The sequence below is a fragment of the Hydra vulgaris genome, chromosome 05, assembly GCF_038396675.1.
Source record: "Hydra vulgaris chromosome 05, alternate assembly HydraT2T_AEP".
Taxonomy (NCBI): Eukaryota; Metazoa; Cnidaria; class Hydrozoa; order Anthoathecata; family Hydridae; genus Hydra; species Hydra vulgaris.
In genome coordinates this window covers 24,295,001-24,315,000 of record NC_088924.1, presented here as the reverse complement: position 1 = coordinate 24,315,000, position 20,000 = coordinate 24,295,001, and the positions used below count along the sequence as shown (strand labels likewise).

The following is a 20,000-nucleotide window of genomic DNA, read 5'->3' as shown; positions in this document are numbered from 1 at the left end:
ATAAGTCTAAACAATTTGCATCAATGTTTCCAGATAGCAAAATTGCCAACAACTTTTCCTGTGGTCGAACAAAATCTGGCTATATAGTAACTCACGGTCTTGCCCCATATTTAAAAAAAATTCTATTAGGAGATCTTAACAAGCTGGATAACTTTGTATGTCTTTTTGATGAGTCTTACAATAAAGTTGTAAAGAAAGGTCAAATGGACTTACATGTGCGATATTGGAATGAAGAGAGTAATACCGTTTGTACTAGATATTATACTTCAGAATTTATGGGAAAAGCTGCAGCCCCAGATATTCTAAATATGTTTAAATCCTGCATGATTGGTTTGAATGATGAAAAAATGCTCCAGGTATCTATAGATGGCCCTAATGTTAATAAACGGTTTTTGACAATGCTCAATGAAGAACGTTAGGCCAATGAATTAAGTACGCTCATTGACATTGGTACCTGTGGTTTGCATACTATAAATGGAGCTTTACAAACTGGTGCCAAAGCTACTGGCTGGAACATAAAGAAGTTATTGTCTTCAATTTACCAAATATTTCATGAAAGTCCATCAAGAGCAAGTGATTATGAACGAATAGCTGGAGCAACAAGTTCAGATTTTCCTTACATGTTTTGTAGCACTCGGTGGGCTGAGAACCAAAGTGTTGCCAAGAAAGCAATACAGGTTTGGTCAAAAGTAGTCTTAGTTGTTGATTACTGGAAGTCCTTACCAAAGAGTAAGCAACCTGGATATGGTACATCAGGGCAAAACACCAGTTTTGAACATTTAAGTGCTCGAGCAAATGAAGTTTTGGTTCCTTTAAAGTTGAAGTTTTTTGAAGAAATTAGTGCCAATCTAAATGCATTCCTTGGTATTCCTTGTTATATTCCTGATGCAATTGTTCTGCTGTTTATGCTCTTTAATATATTTTAAGAAATAAACTATTTTCTTATTATTTTCAAATTTCAGGAAAAAATGCAAAATGTTATTTTCAATATTGCTATTTTTTTTCTTTTAGTTTCTTTTCAAACTGATAAGCCAATGACTCCTTTTCTGGTGGTGACACTTGAAGAACTACTACGCAATTTTTATGCAAAGTTCATTCGATTAGATGTTCTTGCAAATGCCAAAACTACAACGTCTTTATTAAAAATAGATTTATCTAATTGTGCAAACCGGCTTTTAACCAGCAAGATTGATGTTGGCTTTTCATTGAAGTATGATCTCCTGCAACTCAAGAGTAAAGGAAAGATTACTGAAGTTCAAATTGACAAGTTCAAGAGTGAAGTATGCGATTTCCTTGTCTCAATGTGTACTCATATCATTGAGAAGAGCCCTTTGTCTTCTCTGGTTGCTCGCTGTCTGATGTGTATTTCCCCATCATTTATGGTTGAATTCCCAGAAAAATGTGAATATTTTTTTGAAAAACTGTTGATGAAACTTGTTACTTACAAGAAAATTAGAGCTTCTGTTGGTGATTTAGCTAAGAGCGAATATTCCAGGTTTTGTAAAATCGTCGTTGTTGATAACAAAGAATTATTTTTGACTTTTGATAAAGATAAAGATCGTTTGGACTACTTTTTGTGGAAATACACTGATTTAAAGCTGTATACAAATCTTCAGCAAATTTTTAAAATAGTCCTCATTTTATCGCACGGACAAGCTCAAGTTGAACGAGGGTTCAGCAGCAATAAAAGTCTGATTGATGACAATATGTCCACAGACACCATCATCTCTTTACGTTCTATCCAAGATTACCTCACGTTTTATGGGCTCATGGCACATGAAGTTGAAATAACTAAAGATTTGTTGTATAGCTGCAAACAGGCAAGAAAGAGGTATTTTGATGATCAACGATCAAAAGCCCTGTCTGCAGAAAAAGCAGAGAAAATCGAAGCAAAACAAAAAGTAATTGAGGATATTGAAATAGTCAATACAGAAATTCGACAGGCATTATCTATGATTGAAAATTTAAAGAAGTCGTCTGATGAAATTGGATTCCGTGCTGAAAAAAGGATAGCTTTAGGTTTGTGCCTTGAATATGAATAAATTTTTAGTTCATATAATACTAAATGAAATGTCATTATTTAATGATTCTCTTTGTATTTAGATGACATTAAAGCTGACATATCAAAATCCAATGCATTAAAAAGAGCTGCCTTTGAAAAACAAGAGTCTCTTGAAAAGCTTTATGTTAAAAAAAAAAACCTTGTTAAAAAGAAAAATGAACTTTTGTAATAATGTTCTATATGTGTATAGTATATTATATTTATAATAGTTTATTTATTTATATTTAATGTTTATTGAAAAAAGAAAGATTCTGTTTATAAAGTAATCATTTTCTCCTTAATTCTCCTTATTTTTTCCTTGAAAAAGTTGGCGTTCGCGACCAAATCTCCTTATAAATTGGGAAAATATATCCTTAATTCTCCTTAAAGTCCTTATTTTTAGCCTCAGTTTTAATAGTGGTAACCCTGTACATATTGACTTACAATTAGCAAAACTTTATTTATTAGAAAAAGAAAGAAAATATATGATTTTTTAACAATTGAAAAAAGCATAAATTGTTAAGAAAACATAATAAAATATATCTTTTCAACAAAATTTACATACAAACAAAGCAAAATAAATTTTTATTTATATAAAAGAACAAAAATATTTTTTAAAACTCAACATTATTAAACAAAAAAACATTTTATTATTTACAATTATTATATATTTATACATAATAACAAAACAAAATATATAAAGAAAAGTATAAACAAAAAAATTTAACTAAATTTGGATCATCAATTAACAATTGTTAGATTAACCAACTGCAAAAATAATTATGGAACCAGTATATTTTTTTTCCCACTACTCCATCTCCTTATATTTTACTTTCTACAGAATCCACACTCCCTATTAAAAAAAGGAGGAAGAAACATTTGCCCTAACACCTCCTGTTATATCTCATGCCTTATGAGATATGCGTCATATATTTTTTCTGCAATATGTTGAAAAAGCATGTAAGAGATACCTAAAATGAAAAAAAGGAAATGATAAAAGAAGTAAAAACAATATGTAGTAACACTACAAACCAATTTACTTGTTCCTGATGTTTTTTTCTAGAGCACTGTTAAAAATAGTCAAAATCTGTAAGAAAAGACATTTATTGCAAAGACAATTGGCTATTATACAAAATAACAAAAACATAATGGCTATTGGTGCAAACAAATTTTATAATTTGATTAAAAAATGAAATTATTTCTACCTTGATTGCAACAAACTAATTTCTTTTTAAACTATTAGCTAATGATTAACATAGTAAATTTTAAATAAATAAAGTTTAAGCCATATTTTACCAGTAGACAAAGTAAACTTATGACAGTTGGTATAGCATCAAAGTAGAACTAAAGAAATAAAGTAACAACAAAATTTAAAATGTTTGTAATACATAATATTTGCAGTTTAACATGGTAATGAACTCTACCATCATGAGATAATAAAGGTAAAGTTATAAAAGCATTAAAAATTTGGTCCTTTTAATTAAAAACATGTTTTCTTGAACAGATAAGGACACATTGATAAAGAACATATGAACAGTGAAAAATTTATTTTTAAGTTTTTTAACTGAAAATACAATAATATTTTGACAAAGAATCATAAGCACTGTCACAGCAGCTCTAAAATCATTTTAATAATTTGCATCTTCTGCTGATGGTGTTTAATGTATAACTAAATGTATAACTTTTCAACAAAATTTCTTTATAAACATAACTTAAAATTAAAATAAAGAGAAAATTTTATTTATTTACAAACAAAATGTAACAAAAAAGACCAATAAATATATACATATTTAATTAAAAAAATCAGATATATTTTCTATTTGCAGTTAAGTATTTTTCTCTACCCATTCAAACTATACTTACAACAAATTCAAATCATCAACTTGCATTGTTTTTAAAATTTTTGATATTTAAAATGCAAAAGAAAACAATTTTATAGTTATATTTATAGTTTACTGTATTAAAATATATATACATATTATATACCCCTTTTCTTTAAGTGAACTCAACTTATTTGTAGAAAATTTAAAAAGTAAAACTGTAAACCTAAAAGAAACTTTACTTTTTCCATATCTTAAAACATACTTGAGTTAGATATTTGCATGTTGTTTAAATTTTCTCATATAAAAAGAGCCAAGAGACTCTTTCTTGCTATTATATCGGGTTAATGGCTGCCACGAGTTTCGTGCAAACATGCACTAATGAGCATTAATACTATTAAGTTGCTCAATATATAATATGATAATTATATGTATATATAGTCATTATGATAAATAATTATATATATTGATTACAGTGATCATGATGCCTACAGGATAAGTTGGATAATAAATTAACTGAGGGTTTTATTCATATATCACTTTTTTTAGTTATTTCTATAGTAATGGATGTTTTTTAAAGAAAAAATAAGTTCTAGAAAACAAAAACCTGCAAATATTTCTACATAAAAAAAAAAACAACATTTAAGAAATCTAATTGTTGAATTGAAATGCAGTTAGTTCTTTAGTTTCTTTAACAATTGTTTATTTTTAAATAAAAGTTTGTTGCAAGGAAATACTTTTTTTATTGTTATCTAAGTTGGTTTTTGTTTGTTTTCATAAAATTTTATTTAACAATATTTCACATTTTAATTTTTTTCAATAAGTGATATTGTGTTTTTATATTCTTGAAACAAAACTTAAATATCCTAATAAACTTTTCTTGCATTTTTTGAACAAATTTATTGTTTATTGAGAGAATACTTTTTTTAAAAAACACTTAGGAGTTGAATAATAGATTAGTTTAAATAATTATCCTTTTTTTTAGTTTTTTCAGTCTTTGAATTCAATTATCAGTTTAATAAACGAGTCAAGTTATGTGAAGTCTTGTATAACAAAAGTATTGCAGCTTAATGAAAATGCTACTTTTTTTAACGTAATTATAAAAGTTTTGTTGCCAAATAGAAATTACAGATTAACTTATAATTTTTCTTTGAACTCTGCGAGGCTTATTCTTTTAAGGTATTATGTTGATACTTACCCCATTCACTGTTGCAACTTGCCCTGGTACAGGGTAAGTTGCAATATTTTATTTTTTGCTTTTGTTTTACTACTGCGGAACAACTAATATTTATATTTTATTTATCAACGTTGGTTTAACAAGTCACTAAAATCTTTTTTATATTTCTGATAAAAATTAAAAAAAATCAAGGTCATACGAAATAATGCAGTTTTTAAAATTTTGTTGCAACTAGCCCCAGTCTCCTCTATATTGCCACTAGTATTATTAGTTTTCACAAGCTCAATAAAATATCATCAAGGATAATCGAGATAGGATTCTATGAAGTTTAACATTTGGGTATAATGTCTCAAACTTATTTTTTATAACATTTAATTCCAAGGTTAAAGTTTTTTATGTGTCAAAAAAAAAAATATGCATAATGTACCAGAAGAGCCATCAAACAGCAACTTTAATACTTTATATTTTAATAAAAACCCAATACATCTGTACACCTGCAATGTAGATAAGTTATATCAAAAATTATTTTTGTTTATGCTTTTTTTAAAGCCCTTATATTCTTCATTCTTATACTTTTTGCATGCAGTTTTTAATATTAGGCAATTATCTCCATATTAAGATTTTAATTCTTTGTAGGTCTTTTGCTACTGGTGATCACTTTTAACTATGTATTAATTTTATAGCAACCTGATTTTTACCTGGTTTGTTGGATACTTTTGTTGGATACTTTTCAATTTGCTCAAGAAATTTCAACTTACCTTTAAAGACTAGCATTTATATTTGGAAATAAAACTTGTTTTATTTTGTTTAATGTTGTTGAGCTGATTAAATCTATTTTTAAATTGAAATTAAACTTTATATTTTTAAATATGTCGTGTTTGTCTCTTAAATAAAAATTTTTAAAGTGTATCTAATGTGTAGAAGTTATTCCAAGGTAAATAATGAAGTCAATTATATGAAGTTATAGATTATTTTAAATTTGTTTTATAACATAGTATTTTATAAATTAAGAATTAAAAGTGTTATGCTAAAAACAGTATTTTGCCATCAAAAATGAGGTTTTTTCATGAAATAAAAATTTACTTTTTTTGGGCTCTGGAGTGAAACAAGAAAAGTATCATCATCTGAATGAAATTTATGTTATAACAAAAAGAAAATGTTAAAAGGCTGTGTAATGAAAAAATGCAGTTGTATAATCCTTAGATAAAAAAGTAAATGTTGGATACCAAATGGACAGACTGTGTATTAGGGTGTCTCAAAAATAAATAAAAAAATTTGCGCTATTTAAAACTTGGCTACATGTAAAACAACTAAATATATGTAAAATAATAATCTTATACATATATATAGAGTATAGTAAAACAGTGTCAATCACCAGGCTGGCATGGTTTCTGCTTTCTGTGATAAACCTTGTATTGCCTTAGATGAAATTAATTTATCAAGATTTACTCTAGAAAAAAAAGATAAAGAATTATTAAAAGATGATTTTTTCACATAAGAGATTATCGAAATGAAGATATGAAGCAGAGTGTTTTGTTGGTTGCTGAAAACCACAGAAAAAGTTAAATAAAAATATAATTAAAACCCAGATTAAATATATTTAAAGAGCTTGTTATTTTTTTTAACAAGTTTGACCATGATTTTTTAACATACGTAACATAAAATTTATTATGAAATATCTTTTATTACAACAGATATTTAAAAGTAAGAGATTTTCCTTATAATTATAGGTTTTATCTTAAGGAAAGGAAAAATTCAAATACTTTTATAAAAACCAATTTTATACTGAGTATATATACTTTGTTAAATTTTAAAGCTCTGGTGTATTTGGTCATAATAGACCTAGTAAACAAGTTCCAGATGGCGCACATTTCATTTTTTTTTAAAATGTTTTCTTGGGACACCCTTCTGTGTAAACATAGTTTTTCATGTAATGTTTCATTTTTTTGCAAAACTTTACGTCTAAAATTTTTTATAGCTATTTGTTTATAAAATTTTTCAATCACAAATTTTTGTCAGTTGTTGTCTAATATTTATAATTTTGAAAAAATAATAAAAAAGTTTAAATTATTTTTTAAAAAGGTGTTGAAATAAATGCTGAGAAGAATCAACAACAGTATGAACCATACAACACAACTATAAGCATATTCTATTGCAACAATGTACAATTGATACTTAATTTTGGTGATGGGACAACTGTTACAAATATAAAAAATATCAACACTTCTACTGCAAAAGGTTATATTTACACTACCATTCATAGGTAATTATTTTATGTTTATTTGTTGTATCTTTTTTACATAACTTAAATCTTTTTTAATTTATCAAGAAGAAATAGCAGAAACAGTTGCTGTTGTTCCACCTTGAAAGAATTAGAAACTGAAATAAATGTAGAAAAATACTAAAAACAACTAAAACAATATAAATAAAGCTTAAGTTATCAACTTTAAATAATAATGTTAGTACAAGACCAGATTTCTTGTAATGAAAAAATCAAGCTAATAGCAATTGTTCAAACTCTGAAGCTTTTTAATATTGAAGTGAGCATTTTAGTTGGTATCATATTTCTTTATAAAAAAGGACTTTTAATAGCTAATATTTTTGCAAAGAAATACTTATATGCTTTTGTAAATACAGCTATAAGTAATGTAAAAACTGTTTACCCATACCCGAATTTCATGATTTCTTCATTTGTTCACAATTGTTGCACAAATATTACTAATATAATTTTAAATTTTTTATTATTTTTTATTATTTTTGTTTTAATTAAAGCTCTGTATTTTCTTATTTAAGGGCAATTTTATGTAAAAATCTGATGTACAAATATTACTGATATTATTTTACATTTAATATTTTGCTATTTTTTTAGTATGTGGAATATTTCATAATTTTTTTTCATTATACAAACCTTTATTTAGTATAGTACCTAAATATAAAAATATACTTATGAAAAATCAAAAAAAAAATATAAAAAACTTATGAAAAATTAAAAAAAAAGGAGTTCAAGTTCATTATCAAATATTTGATGATCTCATAATAGCTAAAGCCCAGAGTTTACTGTAATAGTTTGTTTTACTATTATTATTCATTTCATTATTACATATCCGATACCTAAAAAAAGATAAAATATATATGATAAGTTGACAGCTTAGTTATATGCTTCAATAGTATTCAAAAATTGATTTTTCATAATTTTCATTTTTATTCAAATCCTTTGGTAGTATAATTTTTTTTTACTTATAAATCTTCATTTAATAAAACATTACTTTGCTTCCCTGTGGATATTTTTGTATCCACGGGGAAGGAAAGGGTTAGGACTTTTATATATAATGTTATAGGGAATAGGGAGTTGGTCAAGTTTTTGTGAAAAGAGAAAAAAAGGGGAGGTGATAAAAACTTTACAATTTGCAAGAAATAAGTTATGAAAAGCTTTTAAAGTGCAAAATCTAAATAATATTTAAATAAATTCAGAAAGTATTATTTTTAATCTGATTGTTAATGCTCAAATGTTCGTTTAGATTTAATTATTTTCAAAAACCCAGGGTGGTTGACAGGAGTTTTGACATTGTTTTGAAAAATAAACTTAAGAATAGTGAAAAAAAATCTTTGGAAAAGTATCGATTATGAATAGCGCAAAAAATTAAAAAAGAATGTTTTTGTTAAAATAGTTTATGTTATGTTATGTTGAATAGTAAATCTATCTGTTACCTGAATGATCAGAATATTTTAATTATAAATAATTTTCAAAGCAGAATTTAGTTTACTATAGCTGGCACTTGTAAAAATAAATTTAAAATTGTACTTTTAATGTTAAATTAAGTTGATAGGTTACCTGTTAATAACCTAATTTTTATAATTGTTATAATTCCTTGATTTCCTTTAACAACTCTGTATGTCAACATAGACATAGCTAATTTTTTTTTTTAAGATTTTGATTTTTTTTTAGTTATTCTGTGTGTCAACAGTTCACAATCACAGCTGATATATATGAAAATGCTGGAAATACCACTTCTGCCTTATTCACTAGTTCTACAAACATAACAGTTTTTTGCTTTCTGTCCCCTTTAAAAGTCATTAAAACACCCCCTGATTCTCTTGGTGGCTATGTTCAGTTATCTATAAGCAAAAATATAACATTAGGCATCTATCAAGAGACTGGTTCAAATATGATATATTTAATTGATTGGGGAGATGGTAATTTTACTGTTAACAATCAGACTTTAAACTCGAGACCAGTTTCATTTCAAGCGCAGTATATGTATACAAGTATCAACAATTACACTATTTCTGTTACTTGCAGCAATTATATACAGACCCTTAGTCCTATATTTATTCAGGTTCAGGTAACAAATTGTTCCATGCCTGAAATTAAATTTTTTTATGGAACTGTTTACAATCCGATGACCATCATTAAAAGTGTTAGAAGAGATTTAACAGCTTTTGTTGAAAGTGTTAGTTTATTTTGTAAAAATGAAACATTTACTTTTGAATGGAAACTTGCTAGTTCTGGTTCTAAATCCAAAGTAACTCAACAAAAAGGCATTTTTTCTCAGCAAAAGGTTACCTATTCTATAGCCAAAAACTCACTCGATTATGGTGTTTACATATTATCGTTGCAATGTAATTACGGTAATGCTTCAGCTGTTTATACTGCACACTTAAATGTTATATTTTTACCACTGTATATAGATATTGATAAAGGTTTATTTGTATCTGTTGCATACAAAAAAAAAGTTGGAAATGAAAGTTTTTATCAAAACTTTAAAGTAAGTGCAATGTCTAGTTATGATCCTGATGATCCGACAGTTGGGACTCAAAATATAACTTTTAGATGGAGATGCAGAATTGCTTCGAATTTTTCTGACGCTGAAGTTGCTATGCAGAACTTTACACTTTCAAATTTCACATTCTCAAGTGATACTTGTTTTAATGAGTCCTGGGTAGATATTCCTTCAACCTTATCAGAAATAGTTTTCAGTACACAACAGTTTTTAGAAGAAATTAGTTATCATATTGAAGTTTGTGGAACAAAGTATGCAGGAAAAGATGTATATTCAAACGATTGCTACAAGACAAGCTGTTTTGTTCAAGAAGTTCTGATTTCGGGAAGTTTTCCAACTGTTACAATAAAGTATGTTTTATTGCTAATTTTTTCTCTTTGTTTATAAACTAAAATTTTAATTCTTGTTAAAACACATTAGTAGCAAACAAACAAAAAAATTTTAAAATATTTTTCTTTTTTTCGCTATTTAAAAAAGTTGTTAAAACACATTAGTAGCAAACAAACAAAAAAATTTTAAAATTTTTTTCTTTTTTTCGCTATTTAAAAAAAGTTGTTAAAACACATTAGTAGCAAACAAACAAAAAAATTTTAAAATTTTTTTCTTTTTTTCGCTATTTAAAAAAAGTTGTTAAAACACATTAGTAGCAAACAAACAAAAAAATTTTAAAATTTTTTTCTTTTTTTCGCTATTTAAAAAAAGTTGTTAAAACACATTAGTAGCAAACAAACAAAAAAATTTTAAAATTTTTTTCTTTTTTTCGCTATTTAAAAAAAGTTGTTAAAACTAAAAAGCAAACAAAAAGTAGTATATAAAAAAGAAGCAAATAAAAAAAAAAATTATAAAGAAAGTATTATTTTGAGAAATAAAAACTATTTTATTAACATTATATTTGTATTATATTACGTACATTGCATACATGCGTACATACATAAGATATTTACTGTATCATTTTCATATACATAACACTCAAAATATCAATTGAACTTGATCAAATTCAGCACCTTTTAAATTAAATTTAAATTTTTTTAATTTTTTTGCATGCTGAAGCTAATGTGTTGTTGTTTGGTTGTAATGGTAATAAGTATTGGTTATCATTACTATAAGATTAAAATAAATAAGTAAATATTAAAATGAAAAAAATTTTTTAGAAATTTTCTTCAAAATTCTTCATTGTCACAAGTTGACGTTTCGAAATTGACCTGTGTTTCTTGATTATCAGTTAGGTTTATTTTGCAGCGATATAAACAGACAAAAGATATTTATAAAGATTAATATTAAGCAAAATCATTCATTTATTTTGCTTTAATTTTAAATTGCTTTATTTTAATTGCTTAATTTAAATTGCTTAATTTAAATTTATTTAAATTGCTTATTTTAAATTGCTTTAATTTTAAATTGCTTTATAATTTTAAATTGCTTTTATTTGCTTTATATTTGGATTTATTTTGCGGCAATATGAACAGATCAAAGATAAATTTAAAGATAAATATAAAGCAAATTCAATCATTCACTCCATAAAGGCAAATCCATGTCAGTTGCAGAGAGATCTTGCGAGAAAATTGAAATGCAACCAAGCTTTTATAGGAAAAACACTTAAATCTTAAGAATATAAAGCATATCATAAAAGGAAAACTCTAAAGCAATCTATTGATGGAGAAATTAAATCTATATAAACTTTTAAACCGAGAAAACTTGTGCATATTAAAATGAAAAAAACCATTGCAAAAATGATTTTTTATAATAGCCAAGGCAGCAATATTTTTATCAGTCAAAAGGTAGATAAGTTGTCAAAAAATTCAAGTATATTCAAGCTCAAAAATTTGCTCCCAAGTTCCTTATATGGTAAGTAATCTGCTCCTGTGGTTCAAAAAGTACACCATACATTAGTCATAAATCTTTGAACCCAGATTTATATATAAAAAAATGCTTAAAGAAATACCTTTTTAAACACATATTTTTGACCTAATTTGGCTACAATTCACTTCTCTAAGAAGTCTCTAGAATGTTATGAACAAAATGGTGTCAAATTTGTATCTAAGGAAGCAAATCCTTGTCCTGAGCTGTGAGTTATTGAATGTTATTGGTCAATTATAAAAATGAATCTTATTGAAAAGCAAGTAATTAACTACAAATAAAAAGGATTTTAAGAAAAAATGGATAGCTGCCTCGGGAAAAGTAACTTCATTGTGTCAATAAGCTTCATTGTGTCCAAAAAATTACAAAAATCTGTTGAGTAGTTTTTGCGTAATTAACAATTAAAGAGTGCTGAATTTCATTGTGTTTAACTGATACATTATTGGAGATAAAAAGTTAATAGCATAAAAAATTTATGTTTTCTATTTTATTGTACATATTATAAATATCTCCACTTTTGTATAAATGCTTTATTTATAATAATTTGTTTTATATTTTTGTACAAAAAAGTATAATTTAAAAAAATATTAATGTTTTAATATTATGAAATCAAATAAAGAAAAACAATTTTTTTTTTTAACTTGATGCTAGGTAATGTTATTTCATTTTAGAGTTTATATATTTAAATTAACTTAAAATAAAGTTTCACCTAATTAATTAAAAATAAATTAATTATGGAGTTTTCTACCTGACCATGTTCCATTTTTTTATTCTAGACTTTCTTTAACCCAAATTTTAAAATGTACAATTATCAGAACCACTGTGTACTGTGTTAATTTTTGTTTCTCTTAATGATGTTACATTACATTACGTAGAATTTTCATATTAAATTATTACATACATTACAATGCATACATGATTAGATAAGAATTTTGAAACATTACTTTATTTTAACACTATTATTTTACTTAAAACAATACTCAAAGTAGAATACTGGAGATCAGGAGTTAACATAAACAGTGTAAGATATTTGTTATTGTATTTTATTGTATTTATAAATATTCCAAAGATATTTTATTCTCTTTATTTTACCTACTGTATCCTTATTTTCTTGAGCTATTTTGATTTGATTTGATTTAAACAAAAAAACAAAAAAAGTTATACCGGTAAAATGAAAATTTTTTGTAATGTAACACCAAGAGAGACAAGTTGATACAGTACATCAGTGGTTCTGATAATTGTTCCTTTTAAATTTTGATTTAAAAAAAGTCAAGAAAGATAAATAAACAATATGAAATTCCAAAATTTATTAATTTTTAATAAAGTGAAACTTTAATTTAAATTGATTTAAATACGTAAACTTTAAAATGAAATAACATCACCTAGCATAAAGTTGGAAAAAAAAAAGTTTTTCAATACTTGATTTTATTATGATATTGCTATATAGCAATATCAAAATCAATATCAATATCAAAAAATAATATCATAAAAAACATTAGTATATACTAATGTTTTTTATGATAATATTTTTTGATACGAAAATATAAAATTAAAAATTGTAAATAAATAAAGCATTTATGCAAAAGTGCAGAATACTTTATCTCTTAAAGTAGAATACTGGAGATCAAGAGTTAACATAAACAGTATAAGATATTTGTTATTGTATTTTGTTGTAACCTGAGCCACCATAAACAACGGTTAATGTCGGATCTGGTGGGAGCTTTTTACCAGACACAGGGGCATATATATTTAACACCGCAACTTCATTGGTTTATGTTTGATAACTTATTTTCTTTCAAATGAAGTCTTTTTGAAATGAAAAACTTCTAACATTCTTTACTCAAACTGTTTTAAAATCTTCATAATGAAAGCAAAATCGTTTTCTTATGATACTCACTAAGGTCTTTTTGTCGGTTTCATTGATATAATAATGATCAGTTGTTATAATTTTTGTATTAGATATTTTTCTTGTAATCTTTTTCTTCTTCTTATTTATATGGCTTTTCTGCCAGTTTCCAATTGACCCTGGCTTAGCTTTTTGTTCTTTTAAATACTATTTTACTAAAACTGGAGCCTCAAATTTAAAAAAGAATTTCATGGTCTAAAATGTTTTTAAGTTAATAACAAGCATAAAATTAAAATATAATAACACAACCCCCTACCCACAAAAAAAACAAGAACAAAAAAAAACCTGCTTGATTTTTTCACAGCAACAAAAAGCTTGTTTAAATAACCCTTGCAATAAAAAGTTCTAAAGGGCAATATGTAGTAAAATTTGATGACTTGAAATAAGGAATTAAAAGTTTATGAAAACTGCTGTACAAATTGTTGTCAGTTTAAATTCTTAGAGATTTCCTTTTTTAAGTGGAAGATTTGAATTTACGTTTTTCAAAAGTTTTAAAATTTCTTCTTTTAAAACTAACTTTTAAAAATGATGTCATGAGAGTCAGTTTTCTCAGTTATAAATACTTCTTTTTTGATCTTATAAGCATTATCTGTGTCATTTTATGTGAATTATCTGTTTATATTTTGAGAGGTCACTAACCAGTAGTTCAGCATATTGGTAATTGTACCGGTCATAATAAGTTCAGCATATGTTCCACTTAGATATTGAACTTATGAACTTTAGTGTTTGAGAAACAAACAGGGTTAATACCAAAACAATAATCTATTATAGTTGCTATTTACAATGCATTTTGAAATATAAACAAAGTAATCTGTTCATAATAATTCAATTTTATTACCTTACTATTTTAATAGCTAAAAAGTTTGCATTTTTTTATGAATATTTGGGATATTGGTCTGTAGTTTGATGGGTTAATTCTGGACCCCTTCTTAAATAAAGACATTACATTTGTTTTGGACCATGAACTTGGAACTTCACTATTGTCAAATGGGTTTTGAAAGATGAGAGTAAATGAAGTAAACATTAAACAAGCGCATAAAACGCAAGGACTGGCATTGCCTACATCAGGTGATTTGGATATATCAAGTGATGAGATTTCCATTAGAGTATCCTGAGTGGCAAATACTATGTTGTTGAGAATAATGTTAGTTCTACGATCAAAATGGGGAAGATTTTCATTGGATGGCTTATTGCTGAAAACACTATTATCACTACTCTATGCTTTTGAATTTTTTAAAACATTAAATATTTTTTTCATTTTTTTTTTTGTACTTCTCTATTTTAGCTTTTATTTTTATGACATTAATGATTTTTTAAAAACATTTATTTAGTTTAATATATGCTGTCTAAATTTAAAAAATAGAAGTATAACTTAATGTTAATTAATTAGGTGCTTATCTAACTGCAATACTAAACTGAACTTTAAAGAACGCATGGTATATTCATTTGACTGTGAAGATTGTGGCTATCGAAGGTACACATGCTTTTATATTTATCATAAATTGCAATGTTTAGTGTATGGTTATCAATGTATATTGTTTATGCATTAATGTATTACTTATCAATGTATGCTGTTTATTTATCAATGTGAAATGTTTATTTTATCTATACTACATACATGTCAATGTATACCTTATATGTATCAATATACACTGCATGTTTATCAATGTATACTGTATATGTATCAATGTGTAATGCTTATGTATTAATATATACTGCAAACATCTCAAGGTATCAGTATATACTGTATGTGTATCAATGTATACTGTATATGTATCAATGGATATTGTATGTTTATTAATGTATATTTCTTAAGTATCAATTTATAATGTATATACATCAATATACTCTTGTTGTGCAAATTTATTACCTCTATTTTAGTTTTAGTTTTAATTTAGTTTTTATTTTTAAAACAAAATTTCAAAAATTATTTATTAATAATTTTGTAAATCTATTTTAAGTTGATTTAAAAGTACTTGAAAAGAATTTTTTTAAATAATAAAATTACACCAAAATTTACAATATTTTATCATTCACACTGGTTACACAAATTATAATAAGGGCTGTAAACATATATAAACCAGATATATGTTGTATACCAAGGAATTTCCAAAAGGTTTCTTTGTTTTTATGCTTTTATGTTTTTATGTTGATTATATACTTACTAGTTATGTATAATAATATATAATTATATCTAATTATATATTTTATCAAATAATTAATTTACATCACAAAATTTACAGCATTTCATTATTTGCACTGACTTCACAAATTACAATAAAGACTTGATGACCAAGGAATTTCTAAAATGTAATAATACCTAATTATTTAGTTACTAGTAACACAATTATATCTAATTATACAATTAACATACACAAATTGTAAAAGTTTTAAATTAAACTACAAATTATGTGTAAGCAAAAATATTATTTACAAATAAATATTTTTAAATAAAGTTTTAAAAAATAAGTATTTTTTTAAAAACTTTGGAAGTAAAACATTGAGTTTAGTGATCAAATAGTTTTTTTCCAATAATTTTATGAGTTATATGTTAATTTTTTTAATTAAATGTGCATTTGTTTGCATTAAGATGTCTCTTCTTTTCCCATACTTTTTTATGATGTCATTTTTTTAATGTCAAAAAATTTGTTAATTTAAATGCAAATATGCTATTAAACACATTTGTAATTTTGAAATGTAAATTACAAACAAAGAAACAATAATGAAGTTATACAAAATACCTCTTTTGAAAAGAAATTAAAAATGTCGAAATTAAACACTCTTTTTATGAAAAATAACAATAGAACAAATAATATATACAATAATAAGTTATGAACAAGTTTTTTTCTAATTTATATAAAGAATAAGCGCTTAATAGGGTGAAACAAATTGACATAAAGTTACATTATTACTGAATATATGAAAAGTTTTGATTTTTAGATTAGAGGCTAATTGGACTGTAGAAGATGAAACAGGATATTTTCCAGCAGAACTTTCTGTTCAAAATGCTACTTCTACAGGATTTTTAATTCCTAGTCTTGTAATTAATAAAGATATTCTTCTTGAATCAAAAAACTACACATTTACTTTGATGGTTGGTTATGCAAATTCTGTCAAAAAAGTTAAATTAAAGTTTAAAAAGTCAACTTGTTCTCAGCCTACTCCAGGATACTGCATTATCAAGTAAGTAGAATTTTTATATGAATTTCATTTTGTTAAGTTAAAGTTTAAGGTAAGTTTTTTTTTTTTTTTTTTAATAATTTGTTTGTTATACATATATTAAAACTAAAAAAAAAGGCTTCATATTTTTAACAGCCCAGCAGAAGGAGTTGCCCTCGAAACAAAGTTTGTACTTATTTGTGATGGGTGGAGAGATTCTGATGGATTGCTTAGCTACGCCTTTTATTATGATAATGGTCAGTTGCAGCAAATAAAACTTAGTAGTGTAACCTCAATAGATTATCCCATATTAAATGCTGGTACTACTGACCAACCAAGTTTAATAAACTTTGTGATGGGTCCAGGTGATGAGAACAATGATTTCAAAATCAGAATCATTATAAAAGTGATTGGAAAGTACCAAGCATACACAGAATATAATCTATATATTAAGGTTGGCATTTATGAACTTTCATAAACTTATGCTAAAACAGGGTAATAATGGGGATCTTAAAATAATGAGTAGTATCAGAACATATATGTAAAACTCAATATAGAAACTTTCGAGTTTAGTTTGCTTTTCAAACAACATCCTTAAACTAAAAGAATTTTAAGCAACCAGTTTCATTTCTTTTAAATAAAATATGTTAAAGAGAATTGAAATAATAATAGAAAAAGATAGTAATATGGAAAAATAAAAACTAATAAAAAGATTGGTATGTATTTATAACAACTTCTTTGTTAAGAAAAAAAGTTAAAATCAGTAAATCTTAAAAATTCCTTTCATATTATTTTATGTACATATGTGTAAATGTTTGTCATATATTATATATGACAAACATTTACACTTATGTACATAAACAACATATATATATAATATAAAAGAAGTAAACTATGATTTTTTGTAATCTTAAATTAGCATCATTAAAATGAAATAAATATAAATTTTAAATGAACCAATTTGATATATATAAAGCAAAATAAGTTATAGTCAAATGAATTGAATGAAATATAAAGAAAGGAAAGGATTGATGAAAAATACTAAATAAAAAAATAAAAAAATATTTAAAACAATATTTTCTTTGTTCAACAAGTCAAATTTATTTTCATTAAAAATTGTTATTTTTGTTTTTGGTTGTTTTTTAATTAAAATTTTGTTTTTATACTGAATAAATAAGTCCAACATAAATCTTTTAAATGCTAAACCAATATTATCAAAAAATGCTGTGTAATGTCATAGTTTTTTTTTAAATAGAACTTCAAAAAAATATATAAGAAACATTTTTATGTGAATATAAATAAAACCTTTCAAAACATGTTTTTATTTACAAAATAAGTTAATATTTTTTTAAATGTTTGTTTACCTATACAGGTGTACCCAAATAATAAACCATTGAATTTCAAAAGCTTGATAACTAATATTAATGTTAATGATACGCAAAGTATTGCTAATCTTGTTCAAGCAGTTAGCAATAATATAAACAAAAATTTTGCAAATCAGTATAATGTCACTTCGTCATCTGTTAATGAATTATTTGGTATGGTTGTTGAAGATACATTAAAACAACAAAAGCAACAGGAATTGTCTGGTTTACAAGAAGTATGAATTTATATATACTATTTTATCTTATTTTTTAATTTATTATTAATAGATATTTTATACAAGGCATATGACTAACATTTTCACCAAAACACTATGATAAAAAACATTTTCACCAAAACACTATGATGAAAAACATTTACACCAAAACACTATGATGAAAAAATTAGTAAACAACTAATTAAAGTTCGTTTAATTTTTTCAAAAATTTTGATTAATTTCAAAATATTGTCTTTTTTTTTCAACGTTCTATTAAAATTTTAATACAAGTAGATTTTTTTTTATACTTTTTTTTGTCAGTTTTAGCTTAACTTTATTTTATATTTAGATAACATAACATAAAAGCTAAGCCAAAAAATATGGTTTTTAAATGATATAGCAATATAACTTTATGTTTGTATTTGTTTTTAAAATATATAAGCATAATTTTATCAAGGTCTAAACAAATGAACACATGTTTATTTGTTTTAGATTTTTTTTTTAATTTATAAAATTTGTTTAAAATATAAGGGTCAAAAAAACTTATTTATTGATATTTAACTGTATTGGGTTGGCAACTAAGTAATTGCAGATTTTTAAAAAAAATAAAAGTCAATTTTTTTATGAAACAAAATAACTTCATTCGGTAAGGTATTGCCCATTTTGAGCAATGACCTTTTGCTATCTTTCAGGCATTATCATAATTCCACGTTCATAAAACTTCTAGTTATTATCGGCCAAAAACTGAACCAGGTATGATTTGACGTCATCATCATTATTGAAATTTTTACCATTCAAAGGTTTTGCAAAGATCGAAATAAAAAGTATTCGGATGGTGCAAGGTCAGGACTATATGTTGGATCTGGCAAAACAGCTCCAATAATATTTGCCACGTGACCAAAGATGTGTGTGGTCTTGCATTGTCATGATGGAATACAACACCTTTTCGATTTGTCGATTCGGGCCGCTTTTCTTCAACTGCATTATTTAGTTTTGTTAGCTGTTCAATGTAGACATCTGAATTGATTGCTCGGTTGGGTGGTAAAAGTTCAAAGTAGACAATTTCTTTGTAATCCCACCAAACTGATAATAAAACATTCTCTTGATGAATATCAGCTTTTGATGTTGTTTGCTCCACAATCTTTTCCGATTGACATTGTTGTAAACAACCAATTTTCATCATCAGTTATCAATCGTTTTAAAAATGAACTATTTTCAATACGTTTCTTTAACAATTTGTAGATTTTAATACGTTGAGTTAAATGATTTTCTTTCAGTTCATGAGGAACCCATTTATCGATTTTTTGTACATGTCAAAGTTGTTTTAAACAGTTTTCAATACATTTATGTAATACATGATACTTCTTTGCAATCTCATGTGTTGTGCTGTGACTATCTAAATCGATTATTGCCTTGATTTTGGCAAACCAATTTTGACACTGCTGTTCTTTTAAAGCTTCATCACCATAAACAACACATAACTTTTTGTGAGCTTGCTATGCGTTTTTTCCTTTCTGGAAATAAAAAAGTGAGATATGACAAAAATGCTTGTTTTGATTTTCTATTTTTCAACATACACCAAACAAAAACTATACAAATGATCAAAAATTTTTTTTTTACTGATTGACAGTTAAAGTACCAACTATCAAATAACAAAATGTGTTAAAGATTTCGATTATG

At 25.2% G+C, this 20,000-nt stretch overlaps 2 protein-coding genes across 2 annotated transcripts in view; both read left to right on the top strand.

Moving 5' to 3' along the window:
* Window positions 1-2,231, top strand: part of LOC136079914 (uncharacterized) — a 2,598-nt gene extending 367 nt beyond the window's left edge. Inside the window, exons 1-4 of the mRNA XM_065796586.1 lie at window positions 1-356; window positions 420-864; window positions 1,012-2,019; window positions 2,104-2,231. The exon at window positions 1-356 is cut by the window's left edge and continues 367 nt beyond it. Coding sequence (XP_065652658.1) covers window positions 1-356; window positions 420-864; window positions 1,012-2,019; window positions 2,104-2,231 — 1,937 coding nt within the window. The remainder of the gene's footprint in view (window positions 357-419; window positions 865-1,011; window positions 2,020-2,103) is intronic.
* Window positions 1-20,000, top strand: part of LOC136080706 (uncharacterized) — a 172,441-nt gene that overhangs the window by 111,649 nt on the left and 40,792 nt on the right. Inside the window, exons 6-11 of the mRNA XM_065797696.1 lie at window positions 7,121-7,301; window positions 8,985-10,169; window positions 14,973-15,056; window positions 16,523-16,765; window positions 16,898-17,195; window positions 18,114-18,341. Coding sequence (XP_065653768.1) covers window positions 7,121-7,301; window positions 8,985-10,169; window positions 14,973-15,056; window positions 16,523-16,765; window positions 16,898-17,195; window positions 18,114-18,341 — 2,219 coding nt within the window. The remainder of the gene's footprint in view (window positions 1-7,120; window positions 7,302-8,984; window positions 10,170-14,972; window positions 15,057-16,522; window positions 16,766-16,897; window positions 17,196-18,113; window positions 18,342-20,000) is intronic.